The following is a 19,969-nucleotide window of genomic DNA, read 5'->3' as shown; positions in this document are numbered from 1 at the left end:
TTTTCTTCAACAGTTTAGTAAAAATGTTGTTCAACTAATTAAACAAACAAACAAATCAAAAACATTCTCTAATTAAATATATCTACAAAGAATACCGATAAGACGGCTTAAAATTGTGAACATTTGATGATTGTTTCTTTTCTATTTATAAACAGCAGCACATTTTCTTTTGTTATCAGAATTTTACCAGTAAAAATGTTTAAAAACATACTTTTTAGAGGAACTACTGTATATAAAGCATTCACCCGGTAAAGTTGATAAACGGTGAGGTCGCACATGTTCAGGCGGTAAACAAAACTCCGAAGTTTGCGTCTGATTCGTCACTTCCGGTTCGAAGTTACAGAAACGTAGCCGCGCCAGAATCAGAGGCTGTCAATCGTATGCCAACTTCAGTTCGCAAGGCCTAGAAAAGCCGCTTGCTAAAATGCTTTATCAAAACTGAAACCTAAGAAACAACACTAAGTAATAAGTAAATCTGGAGTCAAAATCTAAAAGCGAACTAAGTAAACATTAATTCGTTAACTTATTTCTGATCCGCCAACCGTGACCGTTCAGTAGAGATACCGGAAGTTAATGAACGGCTAAATTTGATTGACAGGTGCGGGAGGCGATCTCGACGGCAGGTTCTGAAATGGTACAGTCCATTTTAAGGGGTGTCTGGGTTCCCATTAAGACATTCTTCCACACTCACTTGTAATTCACTTAATATAACTTTGTGAATAATAGAAAATTAAATATATCTACAGAAGTTTTATATCTCACTGTTGCTTTTAGTCCAAGCCTAATTTTGGGGGTCAAAACTCCCCTTCCCCCCCTATAATTTGCATCTCCTGCTTAAGGTAAACCATTTAATTTAAGATTTTATTTAAGAACATTGTATTGCTCAACCAAACAATGCTGAAATTGGCTTTCCTTAATCTCATGGTGTTCATGCCTAGACTTAACCAAACATGAATTAAAATCAGTAGCAAGGTGAAATAAAAAGATTGTAAAGTAAGAAGAAATATGCCTAAATTTACTATAACTATTCTTGCAAAAAGAAAAAAAAAAACTCTGTCCAAAGCCATTTAAAGTTAAAGCCATCTGGGAGGATACTGCTGTTTTCTGCTTTTGATCTCCTTTGCCATTTTCTCCAGAAATCCCCTGTTCTGGAGGCTGTTCTATAAAAATCTTCATTTCTATCTTTTTTGTTTGTTTTAATACTGTCACCAACAACATTCTCCACCCCTCCATCTGTCTGTCATACCTGGGTACTCCCCACCGTCATATTTACTTCCTGTGATCCGGTCCTATTCTGGCTCCACCGATGACTTTTAGTCAAAGGAAGTAAGTCCATTCGTCTTGTCGACTCTCCTGCTTCATGTCATGGTATTTTGATGTGAGACCGATGCCTCTGTGTGCAGTCTCGCCCTTTTGTTTCTGAAACATATCTTTAAGCATAGAAGTTTACACTATAGTATTTATCTTTAGATAGTAAGAAAGATGTGTAGTTTCTACGGATATCTGTTACATAAGAGGCATTTATAATTATTTTTTACACTCTTTCCTGTTCAGTTGTGTTCTGGGTTGCACCTCATAATAGTTACATTTATTTCCATTTCTGAGATATAGAAATATCCCAAAAAAAGAAGAAAAAAGTGTAGAAAATTGAAAACTACGAGAACCAGGCAGCTGAGAATATAGTGGAATGCTTTAAAGGAAACCTTAATGGATAAACTTATTGATCCAGTTGACACCATCAATAATTGGAAACTTGGCTTGGAACCCACACAATTTAGAGGGATTTCAAAGTAACTGAAAAACACAAAAGTTCTGGCAGAATATAAATATTTGGTCTAGCTCCGAGTACCATTGTTACTCTGATCTACACCGGGATATATCATCATGTTCCTTCCAACAACTTATCAGATTAGCCTACATTGTATTTGCAAACCATGCTGCGGTTGTGCGATTTTTCTTTACATAATCAGTCCAAGTTTTGCATATAAGGCTTTAAGTGTACCACAGTGTAGCTGCCAAAACTCTATTCTGACAAAATCTCCAACTCCAGTCAATGTTTAGGAGTCTATCTTCTAAACTTTCATATTAATGATAGACATGACAGATGGAAGGAAAAAAAACAAAACACAACTTATATACAGACTGCAGCTGTGCCAGCTTTATGGCTAATCATGGACGTAGAATCATTTGGAAGGAGCAATTATTGAAGAAAAGATGCTAATTTCCTCTTTTTTGTGTGTTACCAATAAGTGAAAAGCCCTTCAACATATTTTCATTAACATTTTTTTTTCTGTCCAGGAATCATTTTGATTATCATGACAGTCTCAGATTGTGTAGTTACAGGTGCTAGATAATCGTCTAGTATTTGTTCTGCTTTGCTGTTTTAGCTGAACTTACTCAAACGGCTTTTTGTTTCAGGAAGTTAGCTTTAAGATTACATATCTGCTTTTATGAACAATGCAAATGCCAAAATGTGATTTATTCATGTTTCATATTTCCAAGATTTATAGGTTTTCTGGCTTTAGGATATAGTGATAGATGTTCTTTAATTAATTTTCTAATGAAGAAATATTATGCATATTTGTAAGCTGCTTCTTTTGAAAGCCAGTGATGTAACTTCTTTGACTTTTCATTCAGGTATATTTTTGAACATAAGGGCACGCAAAGGATAATGGTCATCAACAACTGCTCTTCGAATGATGATGCAGCTTATTCTGTAGTGGCAGGGGAAGAGAAATGCACCACAGAGCTTTTTGTCAAAGGTACCAAGAAAATGGCCTTTAACTTTCACATATAAGCATGTAAAAAGTAAACACATTTTTAGTTTCTTCTTCACCTGTTTCCTTTCAGAGTTACCAATAAAGATTGTTAAAGGCATTGAGCCTGTGAAGACTACAGTGAACGAGAGGATTGAGCTGGAGTGTGAGGTGTCAGAGGAAGGTGCTCAAGTTAAATGGTAAGAAAATGTTATTTTTTATCCTTGCCAAGATAATATTTATTGCCATCAGGGAATCAAAAACTTTAAATTGTTACCAGTAATACTGTTCTAATGAATTGTAGACTTTCAGATACCTCAGCTTTAATGGAATGTGACTTGATAAGCAAACATGTAAAATACCAACTACACCCCATGATTTGATTGCTTGCAGAAACACCTTCAGTAGCATTACTTTTAAAAATGTGTCATGTTACTTAGGTTACTTCAACAAAACAAACAAACAAAAAAAGAAATTTCGACTTCTGAGTAGGAAATTTCAACCAGAGTGCCCCTTTAAAGACCAAAAATACAAGTCAGAAAATCAGAGCAACAGGACCAAACCTGACTATCGCATGCTAATTCTGCAATATAGTCTTTTGTTTAGACTGAACTTTATGAAACAAAGCCAACTTCTTAATTTTCTTCATGTAGGACAGGCAACATCGGTTGGTTGAAGTTGGTAAACTATTTTAAGTTGGCTTAGGTCCAGGTAAATTTTTCCCCATTATATCCTAATTTTGAAACATATACCTTTGGATGTTTTGGAGACTCTACTGTACTGAAAGTGCTAAAATGTTGAAGTTAATTTCATGTTAGTAAAGTGAAGTAAAGCTAAGGGAAAAGTAAATTCAAGTAGAAAGTAAAAACTATATATTTTACATCAAGTCTTTTTTCCCTAATATAGGTAAGTAATAATTCTTTTTTTTTATCTTGAAACTTTCTATTCCAAAATAACCAAACAAAAACTGAACTTCGTCCCTGCTTTCATTATGAGTGTTTAGATCAGGCGTTAAAGCATCACAGACATTATTAGTAATGTTATCCATCTGTGAAGAAAACTGACTATAAAATTATCTGGCAGGATGAAAAACGGTGTTGAAGTTCCAACAGGAGTTCGCTCAAGGTACCGAGTCAAGTGTGAAGGAACCAAACATTTCTTGGTCATTGATGATGCCTCCAGAGACGACACTGGAACATATTCTGTCATGGCCTCTGGCGGCACCTCGGAGGCTCAAGTTCAAGTGGACTGTAGGTTTCATCCTATCTTTTTCTCCCAATCTTAACATCGTTGTTCAAAACTGTTCCTTCTACTCTGGTCTATCTTTTGACTTTTCTTCAGTAAAACCCCTGAAGGTGTTCCAGGACCTGCAGGACATGACAGTTATGCTGGGACAACCCTTAAAGCTACACTGTGAAATCTTCCCAGGAAATGTCCCAGGCCGTTGGTACAGGAATGGACAGCTGATCCAGCCCAGCGATCGTCTCAACATCATACACAGAGCTAAGTATGCCTCCCAGGGTTCCCGTTACTCATCCAGACTGAACTTTTGAGGCCATCTATATATAGATATATATGTTGTTTTGTTTACTCTAACAAATACCTCTTTGATTTTAAAGGGTTCACCGACTGGAAATTGAGACAAGTTCACTTCACGATGCTGGAGATTACACTTTTGTGCCTGAGGGATATTCACAAAGCCTGTCTGCCAAAATCCACATCATTGGTACCTAAAGTGAACCAGAGCGCTTCATATCTTTCTCAGTGTTTTTACCCGGGCTATGATCAAACGATGGCAATAATCGGCTAAAATTCTGCAGATCCTCCAAGAGTACACCTGGAAAGCTTGAACTTCCCAGACAACACGGTTACCGTCGTGGCTGGGAACAAACTTCGATTAGAGATTCCCATCAGTGGAGAGCCAGCGCCTAGAGTGGTGTGGATGAAGGGAGAAAGGGTGAGCTCCTTGCTTATTTGTCATCTAATGCAGAATCTGACCCACAAAATAACAGCAACCTTCCCATGACTCTGATGGTCATGAGCTGAGAAGGCAAACAATATTAACAAGCCAATTAAACAATGACATGATGAAACAAAGAGTCTCTGTGACCTGGAGGAGGGTGGGGTATGAAGTGGCTCCTTTAGATTTAAAGAGACAGCACCAAAACGAGTTGCTATCAGATACACCCAGAACAGAAATATAAAAAATAGGGACGTCTGGTTAAATCAACGAGGAATTCTGGCCAAAGCATTGCAGTTCCACTTTTTATATACCACAACAGAAAAATTTCAATGTGAAAAGAATGGACTGAAAAGTATTAGATGTCCCCTTTAAGCTTGATTGTATGGGCCAGTCATTGAGCTAGCCAAAACATGTACGTTTTAACCAAACTTGGATGATTTGTGAGTTGAAAATTCTGATTTTCAATGTATATCTTGAGCTAAATAATCAGAACAACCACCAAACCTGAAAGAAAGATGACCAGAGTTTAAAGGGTCGTTATTATCTGTTTACCAGACTTTCAGTAGTTCTATCTCTGTTTTATTTTCCTTTTTTTGTTTTGTTTTAGGTAATTCTTGATTCAGGCCACAGAGTTCACGCTGAAACCTACGGCGACCAGACAAGCCTGACAATTGAAGTGACAGAGCGAGAAGACACAGGAAACTACAAGATAGTTTTGCAGAACGAGGCAGGAGAAGCCACAGCCAGTGTCAAGATCAAGGTTGTTGGTAAGAGAGTGTAAATATGAAAACTTTAGAACTAGATTTGGTAAATTTAGTTGATTTGTTAAGGGATCATGTGTCACTTGCAGACATTCCTGACCCCCCTGAGGCACCCTTGGTTCCAGTCGTGGGTGGTGATTGGTGTTCTATGACATGGGAACCACCCAAGTATGATGGAAGTTCCCCCATATTAGGTAAACAACGCATCATTGCACTTGCTAAGCCTAAAGATCATGCTTATCAAAATGACAAGCTTTCTTTTGCTTCTCTGAAGGCTACTTCGTTGAGAGGAAGAAGAAACAGAGCTCCAGATGGATGAGGCTCAACTTTGACTTGATCAAAGAAACTTCATTTGAACCCAAGAAGATGATTGAAGGAGTGCCGTATGAAGTTCGGATCTTCGCAGTCAATGCCATTGGTGTCTCCAAACCCAGTGAGCCGTCCAAAGCCTTTACCCCTCTTGGTGAGTAGCTCAAATGTCTCAAACATTCTTACCAAAGCAAGAAACCCTTACATAGCGTTTCAGTTGGTCCGACAAGAGTTTTGTAAAAGTGGTGACTTTCTAAAAGAAATGCTGTGTAATACAGACCTTGTTATCTGCTCATAGTACCGCGGCAACGCATCTGCTCACTCCAATACTCATCATAACAAAGCACTTTGACTTTGACCTTCACTAGACATACAACAGCTTTAGACGATAATAAATATGTCTGTATAATGGCTGTGAAATCATCTGTGGATTAGAGGTTTACGAGATTAGGCCAGTCAAAGTTTGAATAGGGGTTACATATGATTCAGAACACAGGAATAGACCCTAATGAGTTCTGGCAATGAGACTGATGGCATACCAGCAAGAGACAGGAGTCTATTACTCGCATACTCTTTCGTCTGTCCGTCTTCATTTCCAGACTTTCTATCCTGTGGTCTAAATTTTGCTTCCGTGTGTCCTTACACCCATCTGTTCGTCTGTGCAATGTTCCAATTTTATAAATTTTACCCTCCCTTCCAAATTTAAATAATGGCCACTGTAAAATACTCTGTGGTACAGCAGGCACGAATGAGTTTGGATCCCAGCTGCCTGAGGAAGAGCACATGGCTTAAAGTTTCTGCCAAGTCTATACGCAAGTTTTGCTGACTTGCAGTGGTGACCCCCAAATGAGGCACCAGCCGAAAGGACTCCCTCTCACCACTGTAAATTAGATGGTATAAATTCACATTAAACATTTGATTTTACACTTTACAGATTAGAAATAACCAGGAATCCTGAATTTGAAACAGCAAAAGCATACAATTTTGACATGAAAATGTACATAAACACCTACTGTGAGTCATCTGAATATTAAATAACATTTTTCTTTTACAGCCGTGACCAGTGAGCCTACTATGCTGGTTGTGGACGATGTTACAGACACCACAGTGACTGTAAAGTGGCGTCCTCCAGAAACCATCGGGGCTGCTGGATTGGATGGATACTTAGTGGAGTATTGCATTGAAGGAAGTGAGTCTTATCCCACCAACGTTGAAGTCTAATTACATATGAAACATTTCCAGAGGCTGTTATCACAATTGGACTATCATTACCCACAGGTAATGACTGGGTGGTATCCAACAAAGAGCTGACTGAGAAAACCAAGTACACTATTCCCGGACTAACTCCAGGATGTAAAATTTTAGTTCGGGTCAAAGCCATTAACAAAGCTGGAGCCAGTGCTCCACGGACTCTGCAGCACTCTATCCTGGTCAAAGAAGTTGTTGGTGAGTTGTGTGATGTTTGTAACGTCAGATCAACCTTAACTGCAACAAATTAGCCGATGATTTTACAAGCATAACTTCATTTGCAGAACCACCAAAGATCCGAGTCCCGCGACACCTAAAACAGACTTACACCCGCAAAGTTGGAGAGACCGTCAACCTTGTGGTGCCTTTCCAGGTAAACCTCCAACCTCCTTCAATGTAGCACATCTCTGAGTAGTATACTCACTGACATGTCTCTGCGTGTGCACAGGGCAAACCTCGGCCGAAGGTTACTTGGGTCAAAGAAGGACAGCCCATAGAACCTTCCCATGTTAGCATCCGCAACACAGACTGCGATAGCATTATTTTCATCCGTAAAGCAGAGCGAAGCCACTCTGGGAAGTACGATATGACAGTGCAGGTTGAAAACCATGTTGACACGGCTATTATTGACATACAGATTGTAGGTAAGTGCTCTTGTGTCCTTAAATTAGATGAACAACATTTATTTTCATTGTAATGTCAGCTATTAATTTAAATTTCTGATTTTAAGACCTACCAGGACCTCCTCAATGCGTTACAATTGAAGATGTGTGGGGAGGAAACGTAAATCTAGTTTGGACCCCTCCGAAAGACAACGGAAATGCCCCAATAACAGGCTACACCATTCAAAAAGCAGACAAGAAGACAATGGTTGTGCTAAATTCAAGCCATAAATCAAGGTAAATGCTTATTTAATATTTACACAATGTTCCTCTGTTTTACAGGAGTGGTTCACATGCATTGAGCACTACCATCGCACCTGTGTCACCATCACGGAACTGGTGGTCGGGAATGAGTACTTCTTCAGGGTTTACGCAGAAAATATGTGTGGCCTGAGCGAACTGGCCACTCAGACGAAAAAGAGTGCTCTCATCGTCAAAGAAGGTACAACGGTGTGAATGAAGAGTGGAATGTCATTTTGACTAATAGATATATACTTAGTGTGTATTGCCTGAACAGAATCTGGAGGCCCGATATTTCAACCGACATGAGAAGTGAACATTTCAAAGAGTTTATTATGAATGAACGGGTGTTGCTGGAAGAGGAACTGACAGGAACTCAGTGGTGGTAACAGCGCACTGAATGAAAGCCACTAACCTTCTCAGATGCCAGGAAGTTGCACTGGCTCTGGAGATTGATCCCAACGGCTCTGTCTGGATGATTCGGGTCACTAAGAGATTGATCAGAATCTTGATGACGCCAGACAGGGCAAAGGCTAGCAGTGAAGTCATTGTCAGTTTTAAGGGTCATGCTAGGCGAGAGGGAAATCTTGGATCCAGGCGAGCAAATCGGTAACCGGAGGCACACGCACCATGCAGAGGGAGGAGACATGTCCGAGGTCCAGACTTGGGTCGTTACCGATAGGGAGGAGAATTCAGAAATGGGGAGAGGCAGACAGGCTTGGTCAGGAAGTCGATGTCCAGAGATCTGAAGCCAACAGGAGTATCCAACAGGTGCAAGTCAGGCAGGAGAAAACAGGAAAGAGACATGTCTATAACAGGAGGTGAATACAAGTAACGTGGGATGCTCTACTCACACAATGGCTTTCAATGGCTTTCTGGCAGTTATCCACTGGGAAAGCCAGGAATATCCAGTGCAGCAATTCCTAGTAATTAGAGGTTCTGCCGGTGTAACCACTCAGACTTGATTGCCAGTACAGCACAGGGAGCAGGGAATGAGTCATGGGACTGCACACAGCAGCCTCTCAGGCAGGAACAGACAGGAATCATTACATAGTGATTTAATAAATAAAAGAAAAACTGACCATGAAGTAATAGGAAAAATAGTTTTCAGTGATTTTGAATATTATTTTGGTATGTATTTATACAATCTAGAGGCCTTTAATCTGAAGTAATTTCGAACACTGATAAAAATGCGAATTTTTTTTTTTTGAGAAATACGTTCATAGTTGGCCAATCAATGTGTTTTTGCCATTATTACGCTCCAATTTCCCCATTGTGGAACAATAAAGGTATTTGTATTCTGTAAAAGTATTTCTATTCTAATGGGGGAGATTACTCCCATCAAGATTGCAAATTACAAATTATAAAATTGAAAGCGATTATTACATCTGTTCTGTTATAAATTCTCTTTCACTTCTGATTTTTCAGCATTTCACCATTGCATTTTGGGTTTATTTAAGGTCATTTTTGTGTAAGTCATATTTTTTAATGCCATGGGACGCCAGATAGATGAACGCATGTGAATGCTTTGAAACTTCCATGTGACTCCATGCTGTTTTCTAATTGGTTGCTTAAAGATTCCAGATTTTGTGTCATTCTTCATCCAATCAGATTAATTAATCACGTCTGTCAATCAAAGTCACATCCCTGGTAAACTCAGATGCTCAGGTGCGAATGTCACATACGAATCCAAACAGAAAAGTCAGACTTCAACAGCTACAAGACAGGAGTATGCTGGAAATTTGTTTATTTATTTATTTACAAAACAATAATTTCACAAGACTTTTGCTGCAGGAAGTAAAGCTGATAGAGATATTTAGACCAAACTAACCAGACTTAAAAATTCCAGCAGCAGGTTAATGACTGTAGACAGATATACTTCCAGGTAGAGTTTAGAGTCATAATCCCTGACTGGCCAAATATATATCAAAATATTCTTTAATATGTTTTTGATATGTCCAGTATTCAAGGCTGTTCTGTTGAGGAGAAAGTGTGCATGTATTCTAAAAATCTTTTTATATGTTTGGCTTCCTGACGCTGGTTAAAGATGCATTAACCACTTTTATGGGTAAGCAGTTGCAACAACCTTGTTCTTACACAAGTATTGATAAAAATAAATGAATAAAGGTAATAAAAAATTCATAAAGATAAAAATATTTAAGATAAATATCTTTAATTTAACTGTAAGAAATGGCCAATATGATATTTTCTACAGCCATATTTATTTACTTTAGAATGTCTTATTTTTCTTTATCTCATTAAGTACACAAAAATTAAAGAGCAGTGGGGCAGCAGCAAGAGTTAGGGAGGTTGTCCTGTAATTGACAGGTTGCGGGTTCAATTCCCCGCTGATCTTTGGGCAAGACACCTGACCCGTCCGGTGGATACCTATGCATGGGAGCCTCACCTCTGTCAGTCTGCCCCAGGGCAGCTGTGGCTACTAACATAGCTCACCACCGTCAGGGTGTGAATGTGTGTGTGAATGGGTCATCGGACTAGTTAAAGCGCTATGCAAGTAAATTTACCATAAATTTGTGGGCTTAAAACAGGCATTGATCATTATCTGTTTCATAATTGTTTTTTATATAATACACAAATTAAAACTTTTTTAGTAATTTAAGTTATACTTATCTTATATTTGTAATGTTAAACTTTCTTGAGTTTAACCTTGAAATATCAAGATGGTTCCCAACCTTTGTTAATGATGGGGGGGGGAAAAGATAAAAGTCGAATCTTTAGTAAAACTTAATTATTTAAGAAAATAGCTGTTTTTCCATTCACTGGCTATGTCTACATAGCTGTATTCTCCAAAGGTACTGTCAGTGATCTTTTCTGATGAACACCCTCACTTTTAAAGTGCCTGTCAGTCACTTTTAGGTATGACTGACAGGCACTTTACCGATGGCGTCTCCGCTGGTGATGAATTAAAAAAATGCGTTCTCCTTCCCTCATCACGTAGGGAATTCCCCACATGATACCGCTCAGCGTCAGTATCATGCACGACCCCATTCCTCTACCCTTACCCCCACAGGCTTGCAGATGAAAATACCCGAGTACAATGACCGAGACTTCAAGGAGCCACCGAAGTTCACACAACCGCTCATCAACACCTCTGCCGTTGCTGGCTACAACGCTACGCTGAACTGCAGCGTCCGTGCCAACCCGAGGGTAGGTCTTTAAAAACAACAGGTTAAAAGTTTATATGCAATGATTGTAAAACGTGGAAGACAACTTTTTTTTTTACGTTTGCCTGTCTCTCTAAATATTGTACTTTATATTTCTGCGTCTCAAGTGTTTGCCAGATCATTTACAACCTCACTGCAAAAACAGAACTAGGAAAAAGTAAAATGTTCTTAAAATGAGTGTATTTGTCCATGATTTGAGCAGGTAAATAAGACTATTTGCCAATGGAATAAGATTTTTGCACTTAAAATAGGAACAATTCATCTCCATCATCTTATTTCAAGTGTAGGATGTCTAATTATCTTATTTTAGGGTCAAAATACTAATTTCATTGGCAGATAATCCATTTTACCTACTTAAATCAAGGATAAATACACTAACTTTAAGAACATTTGACCTTTTTTAGATCCATATTTGCAGTGCTGAATTGTTAAAATGTTTTTTAAAGAGTCTTTTATTCAGGATCACAATGAGGTCAATAACTCTTTTCCAAATTAGATTTGAAATAATAACAAACGCAGCAGTCAGACTTGTTGAATTTTGGCTGCCATTAACAAGTACTTCATTTAGGAATGTTATTTTAGACCATACGTCGAAGAGGATCTTCAGTTTAAGAGCAAGAGACCTCTAACATTGGCATCTGCCATCACACTAAAGGGCTGCATAATTAAACATGTTTCCGAACAGGAAAAAAAACAAAGAACTGTGCAACTTCCTTTCTGTCTTTGCCAAATTTCACTAGGACATGTCATTATAACAGCATAGCATTACCAAAGCCTGTTGCCTATCTCTTCTTCCTGCAGCCAAAAGTGATTTGGATGAAGAATAAGATGATGATCATCGATGACCCTCGCTACCGGATGTTTAGCAACCAAGGCGTCTGCACGCTGGAGATCAGGAAGCCCAGTCCCTTATGATGGAGGCATGTACACCTGCAAGGCCATCAACGACCTGGGGGAGGCCCAGGTGGAGTGCAAGCTGGAGGTCAAAGGTCAGTGTAGACAAGGAGGCCCAGCACTTAAGTCTATCGAGCTGGTTTTCCATTTTTATCTCTTTATTTCCTTATCAGTAAATGAGAAATTGGGCATACACTATTAAGACCCTTGCCTATTTATGCTAGAAAGACAAGACAGTAACTTCTTAATGTTCAGAATCATTAATCTATAATGATTGCAAAGAGGCAATGCATCTTTTGGGAAACCAACTCTACCAAGATCTCATAGCAGTCTACCAAATGGACGATACCGGGTGGAAACGTAAGTACTCTGACTGGGTTGCACCATTTGTTTATAAATTCATTACTTTTTTTGCATTCAAAACTTCATAGGATTAGCAAGTGATAATTTAGACAGCTGGGTTATAATTTGATCCACGTTTGTGATAAAACAAGTGAGTATAGGATTAAATATGTAGACAATCTGTATATAAGTCCAAGATTGTTGGAAATTTCTCTTTAATTGAAGCTGTACTTTTGTCAGATATTTAAGTCACGTCCCATTTTTATCTTTGATTTATGGTCTATTTGTAGTTTTCTTAATTAAAGCAGACTGAATGTGCCTTTTTATCCTGGCCGTAAAACCTTTGCAAAACACTGGAAATTTGTCTGTCTGGTCCATTTGTGTTTTTTGGGCCTGGAAATATTTAAGGGATATTTGGTCTGACTGCTTGTAAATCCAAAGATGCATTCTTGTTAAAAGTTGAGCTTCTTCTCCGTGCAGGCTGGAGGCCAGGGGTCCCCCATGTTTACTGATCTGGTTTCATGGTATTCATGGAGAGGATCTCCAAGTACATTTGTGAAGTGGTGGGGTGTTTGGTTTGGGAACCCTAGACCTGGGATAACAATCTGTTCCTTCAACCATAAAAAAAAAGGAAGTAGACTGGTCCCTCCAAGTCGAGGGTTAGTGTGTTTGTCTCAAATAGAAGAGTTCAAGTACCTTAAGGCTAGAGTGAAGAGCTCTATCATCTGCATGTGAAAGCTTCTTAGTAAGCTTCGTAATAAACCTTGTTGTGGTTTACTTACACAAGGAATGCCACCAGGCTATCCAGCAAACCAACCACAGAAAGTGACCCTACTGAATTTTTCTAATCTATAAGCAAATGGCTGCCGCGCCTGCTGCTCATACAGGGGATATTCTTGTAAAAACCCAGTGAGGATAAAAAAACAAAAGTAAGAAAACCCGATTCTGTATACAGTTGATGTTACTATATTGTTTTATTTGTTATAAATAAGCTTACTGAAGAGCACAGATTCCTCCTTCATTCTTTTTTTCCCTTCATGATTATTCCTCATTTCAGGCTGCACCGGCCTAAAGGCAGTTGCCTACTCTTCCTCCTTTAAAAAAAGCATGCCTGGTAAAAGTATTCTGACAAGAAAAAAAAACATTTATGAGTCCAGGTATGAGAATAATTTCTCAACACGCAACTCAACTGTACGTTTCTCCTGTTTAAGCCCCCCCACTCCCACTCTTCATCTAATTCTAATAAACCACTGGGAGGCTGTACTGTTGGGATCTGGCCCAGATCATGATCCCGTAGGTCCTGAGGCGGTGCCAGACTTAAAACAGAAACTCACGCTATTCAGCATTGCTCCTTTGGAAAAGCGATCATCATCAAGTTCCGGCTTGTCTGAATCCCAGCAGCCATATCCAACGCTTTAGATCAGGGGTGTCAAGACTTTTCGGTACATGAGCCAAAATTGGCAAGTCAAAGGAACTCGAGGGCCAAAAAATGAACACAATTTTTTTAAACCAAAAAGATTATGTAATTTTTTTTACCTGCTCTACAAAATATGATCATTTTAAATAAATAAATAAACTAAATCATGGTAGATCCAAAATTAAAATTAAGGTTTTGCTCAGTTGTTGTAATAAAAGATGGTCATCCAATTTTCAAATTATTTAAAATAATTTAATTTGACTCTAACAATAATAAACTTTACTCTTTTAGGTCTGACAATATAAGAACAGTATTTGAGTTAGTTCTTTGAAAACACTTGCAGTAATTAGCCAATTTTAATAATTTAATTCAAAGCAGATTTTAATGTACCAAAGTCTGTATTTGAGTAATTAAATATTATTGGATAGATGCTACTATGAAATTAAAGAGAATGTCAAAAGTGTGTTTACTAAAGATGAATACTTGGTGTTGTTCTTAACATTTTCAATTGTAGGACTTTAACTTTTCTGTAATAATTTTGCCCTAATTAAAAACTAAAATCTTCCATCTTCATCAGCCTCCTGTACTGGTGGACCAGATCTTTCTTAAAAATGCAATGGGGTGAGGGGTGGGGGGGGGGGGGGGGGTCACCCAGAATCAGTACAGGGGCCACAAATGCACTTTGGACATGCCTGCTTTAGAATAAATGCCAGGCCGTATTTGAATTCATAAACATCTGGTGCAACCTGGGCTTGATAATAATAATCCGTTAAAGTATGCGCAGTGCAAATAATATCATATGTGCAGTGATACGTCACAACACGTCACCCCTTATATTTATGTCTTCTTTTTCCGATCCTGCCCTTCCTGCCATTCTATCCATCACAGCACATCACTTCAGACACCAATGATATTGTTGCATTTTAATGATTCACGTCTCCATCTTAAACTATTTCCAGTGTCTCCTTTGTTCTGTTAACTCTCCATATAAAGAGATCAGTAATAACTCAACTGTATTCCCTGGTGCGCACATATAACTCCATGTAAACGTGGGTTAACCCCCTCTTCTCTTCTTTCTCCCCCAGTCCCAACTCAAGAAGTGTGAATGTATGTTCTCATATAAAAGATAAGGTAAGCTTTCATATGGTTTCAGCATATGAAGCTTATTTCACTCATTGTGCATCTTTTGCTCAGCCTGTGTAACCCTGCCTCTCTCATTTTGGAGGGACAGTAGTTATTCTCATGAAAGCAGAAACCAGTAAACAACGTTTTATGTTTACGTGGTAACTTTTACCAGTGGAACCAGCGTCTGGCTCACTTATATGAACACATATGTCAGTTTTGAACACATTTACTGAGTTCTGCTTTAAAACTGTTTGAATGCTGTGCTATTTTCCGTGTAAGCTGTGATGGAGACAAGGTGAGCACATTTCTTTTCTTCCAACCCCAGTCCAGTAAATTGGGGACAACTGATGCTATAAGTTGTTGAAAATGTTGCATTATACTGTGCAAAAGACACGACTCATCTGTCATTTCTTTATGATGTCCTTCCAAGAAGCCAGATTTTTTTTGTAATTTGACTAATAGCTCTACTAGCTTAAAGTATTTCAACGTTTTGCTGTTGAACTTTGGCTGCTGTTTTGACAAACTAATCATTCAGGCATAAAAAAGGCCACTGAGATCAAGAGGTGAATCAATCTCTGGTCGACAGAAAAACAGAAAACTGAACAAAAAACTAATTTTTGGAGACCAAGGCTCAGCCTGCACAGTACATTGTCCTGGTAAAATACTGGGAAAACTTGATTTAAAAATCACCCGAAAAAGGTCTGGCTCCATGAAAGTTGTGTAATTTATGAATCTGGATTTTGCAGCATTGCGAAACTTGGATTGTGCATGATTGTTGAATCAAATAATATTGCTGGAGTAAAAAGAGTCCTGGTTCCATGTTTTGTCTGCATTGTGAGTGTGCCATTCACAACAGCTGTGGAATGGCGTTTAAAACAATGAAATAAATACATTGCTTTAATGCATTTATTATAATTAAATGCTGTTGCCTAGCCATGTATGCATTTCCTTAACACGCTTAAAGGTATGACTCTGGAAAGGGAATGACCTTTCAGGTTTTGTCCTAAAAGACCACAAAATATTTAAGTATCTTAAAACTGTAAAAGTAAATTGATTGGCCTGGAAGAGATGTATCTCAGGTGATATTTGTAGGTACCTCTGCAGTAACAAGAGAATGGTCAAAAATTCCCATAAACACACTCCTAAACCTTGTAGACAGCCTTCCCGGAAGAGTTGAAGCTGTTCTAGTGGCAAAGGCTGGACCAATGTCATATTGAACCCCTATGGATTAGGAATGGGATGTCACTTAAGCTCATATGTGAGTCAAGGCAGGTGAGCGAATACATTTGGCAATATAGCGTATCTACTGTCACATTTAGTTACATTATACCTACTAATACTCGAGGTAAGAGAACAAAAGTAAGAAACAAATTTTGCAACAGCTGACTGTCATTTCCATAAAATAGCCTAAGGGCTTGACAGCATTTACTTCTTGAATTACCTAAATACTGTTTAAAAAGGTACGGTATATGGACTGGCACTCAAAATATTCCCTGTAGAGTACACTGAAGCTTTTGAAACAGCACCATGACTATTAATTCATTAATATCCGTACATTGTCTTTGGTAATACCTATTTACATGCCCATAACTTTAGACATTGATTATTAGGAATACATGTGCATGATCCCACTGTGATCTTTACCCAGCTGTACATTTTTAACACCAGTAGCTTTGCTTGAGTCCAGCCCAACTAAGCAGCTTGCATGACTTTAAGCTCATGTTCTAAACGTTATCAATAACTTCTAGTGAGACAGTTGGTGCATAATTTGGAAGTGGGGAAAACCGATTTACAAGCTCGGTGTGCATGGCGCTTCTCAGTCTCTCCATATCCGGTGTAAAGAGCTCCTTGCCTCTCCGTTTTTGCTTTACTTTAGCTCCATATCTGTAGCTCTTCAGCTGTATACAGCTCCCTCCACACTTTTTTGCACCCATGGTAAAGATGTGTAAAAACTGATCATATAAATTCCTGTTTCAGTGCAGTGGCATAATCCCATAACAAACAAACAAACAAACAAAACTTTAATTACCTAAAGTCCACTTGAAAAACACGTTGAGATAATAATTTACAAAATTACCACTGCCACAATTACCGGTAGCCCCGCTGTTACTACGTTGTGTAATGTTGACTTACTGCTGTTCCTTTGGCAAAAGGAAGTTGTACAAGGTTGGCGCACATATGTTGGGAGGTCATTCACTTTTTGCACACTCTCTATAGATCATCCAGAGTTGTCTCTTTATGGTACTAAAATTTTTTAAGCTCAACATGTCCAGTATTTAAAATTCAAAACATTTATTCACAAATATCAGAATTAGAATCAGACATACTTTAATGATCCCAGGGGGAAATATGTTCTTTTTTATGCCAAGTGGAGCCAGCCAATCCTATTCGCGGATGCAAATTAGGCATGTGCGCGCCAAACAGAAGAATAACGTAACGTTGACAACAATTAATACTAAAAATGTTTAAATTTTAGTATTAGGAACTGATCTTACCTGTTGTGCCTGTGAACTTTATCTGTTTCACTGTTGGTGAATGAGAAACATCCTCTCGAGTCCTTGTATGTCTGATGAAGAATTGACATTAAAGCCAACTTTGACTTTGACATTGTAATGTTATAGGCCTACTGCATATTAAGAAAATTTACATCGTTATTGCGCAACAATTGGGAGATGGGGACCCCCCCCAAATATTGACAGGTATTTCGCACACTGGTTACATCTCTTTAGATCAGCCGACAGATTGTCCACAAGCTTTAGGTCTGGAGACTGAGCTGACCATGCAAAAAAGACACGTTTTTTTTTATTTGTCTGATGGACCATTTCTGCAGACATTTAAAATCATTTTCCTGCTGAAAGGTTCAAAAAAATTGCCCTTTTTCTATTTTCTCCTCCATTAAACCTGAATTTATTTACTAAATTTGGTATTTCAAAAGAGGTTTATGATCCCATGCAAGCTTTTCTTGCAGGAAGGAAACAAAAAAAAAAGGCCCACGGCATCGCAGATCATCTTCTGCATTTCACGGCGGCCAAATTCTGCTTTTCAACACGTTTCACACACATGGAGTGTGTGTTACTGAAAAGCTCAAGCTCTGTCTCCTCTGACCAAAGCCAGTCCAGTAGCATTTATCCGTTTACATTTTAGAACGTAGGACAGGAGATAATGTTCCTGGCTTGTTTCCCAAAATAGCTGTCTGGTATAGAGATAGCATCTGAAGATTGATATTCAAAACCTTTCTGACTCTCCCAGATGCTATTCTTGGCTCCAACAGTAAGCTTTAGAGATCTTTATTTTTACTGCACTGTGCTTAGAGATAAGATTTACTTATCGTATCCAGCCTTGTTTGTCAAATTTTCTATTTAACCAAGACACCCTGATCAACTTAAAATGGGAAGTCTAAATTTAAAACCAAAATATTTATGTTAATTTTATTGTGGTGGCAAGAGTAATTTTGTTAAAAGCAATCGTTATTATTCTTAGCATTGGGAGGTTTCCCCCCTTGGTGTAAAAGGTTTCACTGCAAAAACAGAACTAAAAATAAGTAACATTTTCTTTAAATGAGTGTATTTGTCCTTGATTTGAGCAGGTAAATAAGATGATTTGCCAATAGAATAGGATTTTCCCACTTAAAATAGGAACAATTCATCTCCATCATCTTATTTTAAGTGCAGGATGTCTAATTATCTTATTTTAGGGGCAAAAATACTCATTCCATTGGCAGATAATCTTATTTATTGGCTCAAATCGAGGACGAATAGACTCACTTTAAGAACATTTTACTTGTTTTTAGATCCGTTTTTGCAGTGTTTCTATTTGAGGTTGGATTGTCCCCTTTTTTTTTTGGTATGAGATTTTGCTACTGCAGTCCAAAATGTATTTATTTCAAGGCTTTTACTCAAATGTATTAATCAGGGGTATACAGCATAATAACTTCCACTATTCATCCTTTCATTTCTCTTTCCACACACACTCACACACCTCTACCTTTGCAGACAACACGATAACTGTTTTTGTTCTTTAGGAGGCTACACCTTCTACGAGCTCATGCAGCGTGGAGTACCCTTACACCTGATTGATAAATACATGAACGAGACGAAGACTGTTGAGCAAGACAAATGAAACTGAACCCATTACAATAAGAAGCTTTAGCTTTGCAAACATCAGCAGCCGCCAGTGACCCTCTTCTCTCACCACATGGGATCGGCACAACGACGGCGGAAAGCAGGGTGACCGGATCGGGTCGGGTGGAGGGAGTTCTGGTCTGTGGTGTGGAATGCTGTGTGCATGTTTGAAGCTTGTTGTTGCCATAGGAAAAAAAAAAAGCAGCAATTTCTTCTGATTTTACACCCTGTTTTGTTTGAAATATTTTATCACCTCGGAAGTATGTTGGCAGTGTTTTGGATAAACCTTTGTGAAGATGCTGTTGTGGGAAGAAAAAATATCATCTAAATAAGGAATAATAAACAGCAGGTCATGTCTGAGGTATTTTAATGTGGGGTTTTTATTTATGTGTTATTTTTCCTCTGGGGAGTTACATGGAAAAGAAACAGAAATGTTTAAATTATTGATGTTAATATGAGTTTAACTCAGCACTATACAACAAGATAAGAACGACCTGGGTAATGTTGGAGAAAGGAACTTGATTTAATCTTCCTCTTTTTTTCTGTGTAAGGCATTGTTGTTGTTTGTCTTGTGAGAAAATGTAGAGGTTAACTCACATGCATGGCACCTAAACCTTTGCGTTTACTTTGGACTGATCGAGGTTCAATCATATGGGCATGCCGTTACCTTTGTAATTATGAACCGCAATTACAATAAACCTCTCAAACGTGTCCATCTTTTCTTGTTATGAGTGCTTCTCCCTCTCAGATGGATTTAAAGTGTTCCTTTGTCTTAACCTTGTTTTGGAAGGAAATAACCTGTGTAACAAATTGATGGTTTGGCGACATATAAAAAAACAAACATAAACCTTTGTATTAGTTTTGAGATGGTCTTTAAAATACAAAACTTTATAAAAATATAAAAACTTATGCAAATGCATTCTCAGATTGTTTAGCAGCTTGGATG

The 19,969-nt window shown here is 38.3% G+C and overlaps 1 protein-coding gene across 1 annotated transcript in view; it reads left to right on the top strand.

The window, feature by feature from the left end:
• mybpc1 (myosin binding protein C1) overlaps window positions 1–19,736 on the top strand; it is a 45,411-nt gene extending 25,675 nt beyond the window's left edge. The window contains 19 exon segments of the mRNA XM_036149157.1: window positions 2,638–2,762; window positions 2,851–2,956; window positions 3,840–4,006; window positions 4,098–4,263; window positions 4,376–4,482; window positions 4,577–4,713; window positions 5,327–5,486; window positions 5,570–5,674; window positions 5,755–5,943; window positions 6,844–6,978; window positions 7,068–7,235; window positions 7,322–7,410; window positions 7,486–7,681; window positions 7,768–7,907; window positions 7,982–8,141; window positions 10,971–11,107; window positions 11,926–12,024; window positions 12,026–12,113; window positions 18,924–19,736. Of these exon segments, the coding sequence (XP_036005050.1) occupies window positions 2,638–2,762; window positions 2,851–2,956; window positions 3,840–4,006; window positions 4,098–4,263; window positions 4,376–4,482; window positions 4,577–4,713; window positions 5,327–5,486; window positions 5,570–5,674; window positions 5,755–5,943; window positions 6,844–6,978; window positions 7,068–7,235; window positions 7,322–7,410; window positions 7,486–7,681; window positions 7,768–7,907; window positions 7,982–8,141; window positions 10,971–11,107; window positions 11,926–12,024; window positions 12,026–12,113; window positions 18,924–19,021 (2,572 nt within the window). The 3' untranslated portion in view covers window positions 19,022–19,736.
• The last annotated feature ends 233 nt before the right edge of the window (window positions 19,737–19,969 follow it).

This window comes from Fundulus heteroclitus, chromosome 17 (genome assembly GCF_011125445.2).
Source record: "Fundulus heteroclitus isolate FHET01 chromosome 17, MU-UCD_Fhet_4.1, whole genome shotgun sequence".
NCBI classification, from domain to species: Eukaryota; Metazoa; Chordata; class Actinopteri; order Cyprinodontiformes; family Fundulidae; genus Fundulus; species Fundulus heteroclitus.
The sequence above is the reverse complement of the archived record's forward strand: the minus strand, read 5'-3'. Positions and strand labels throughout refer to the sequence as shown.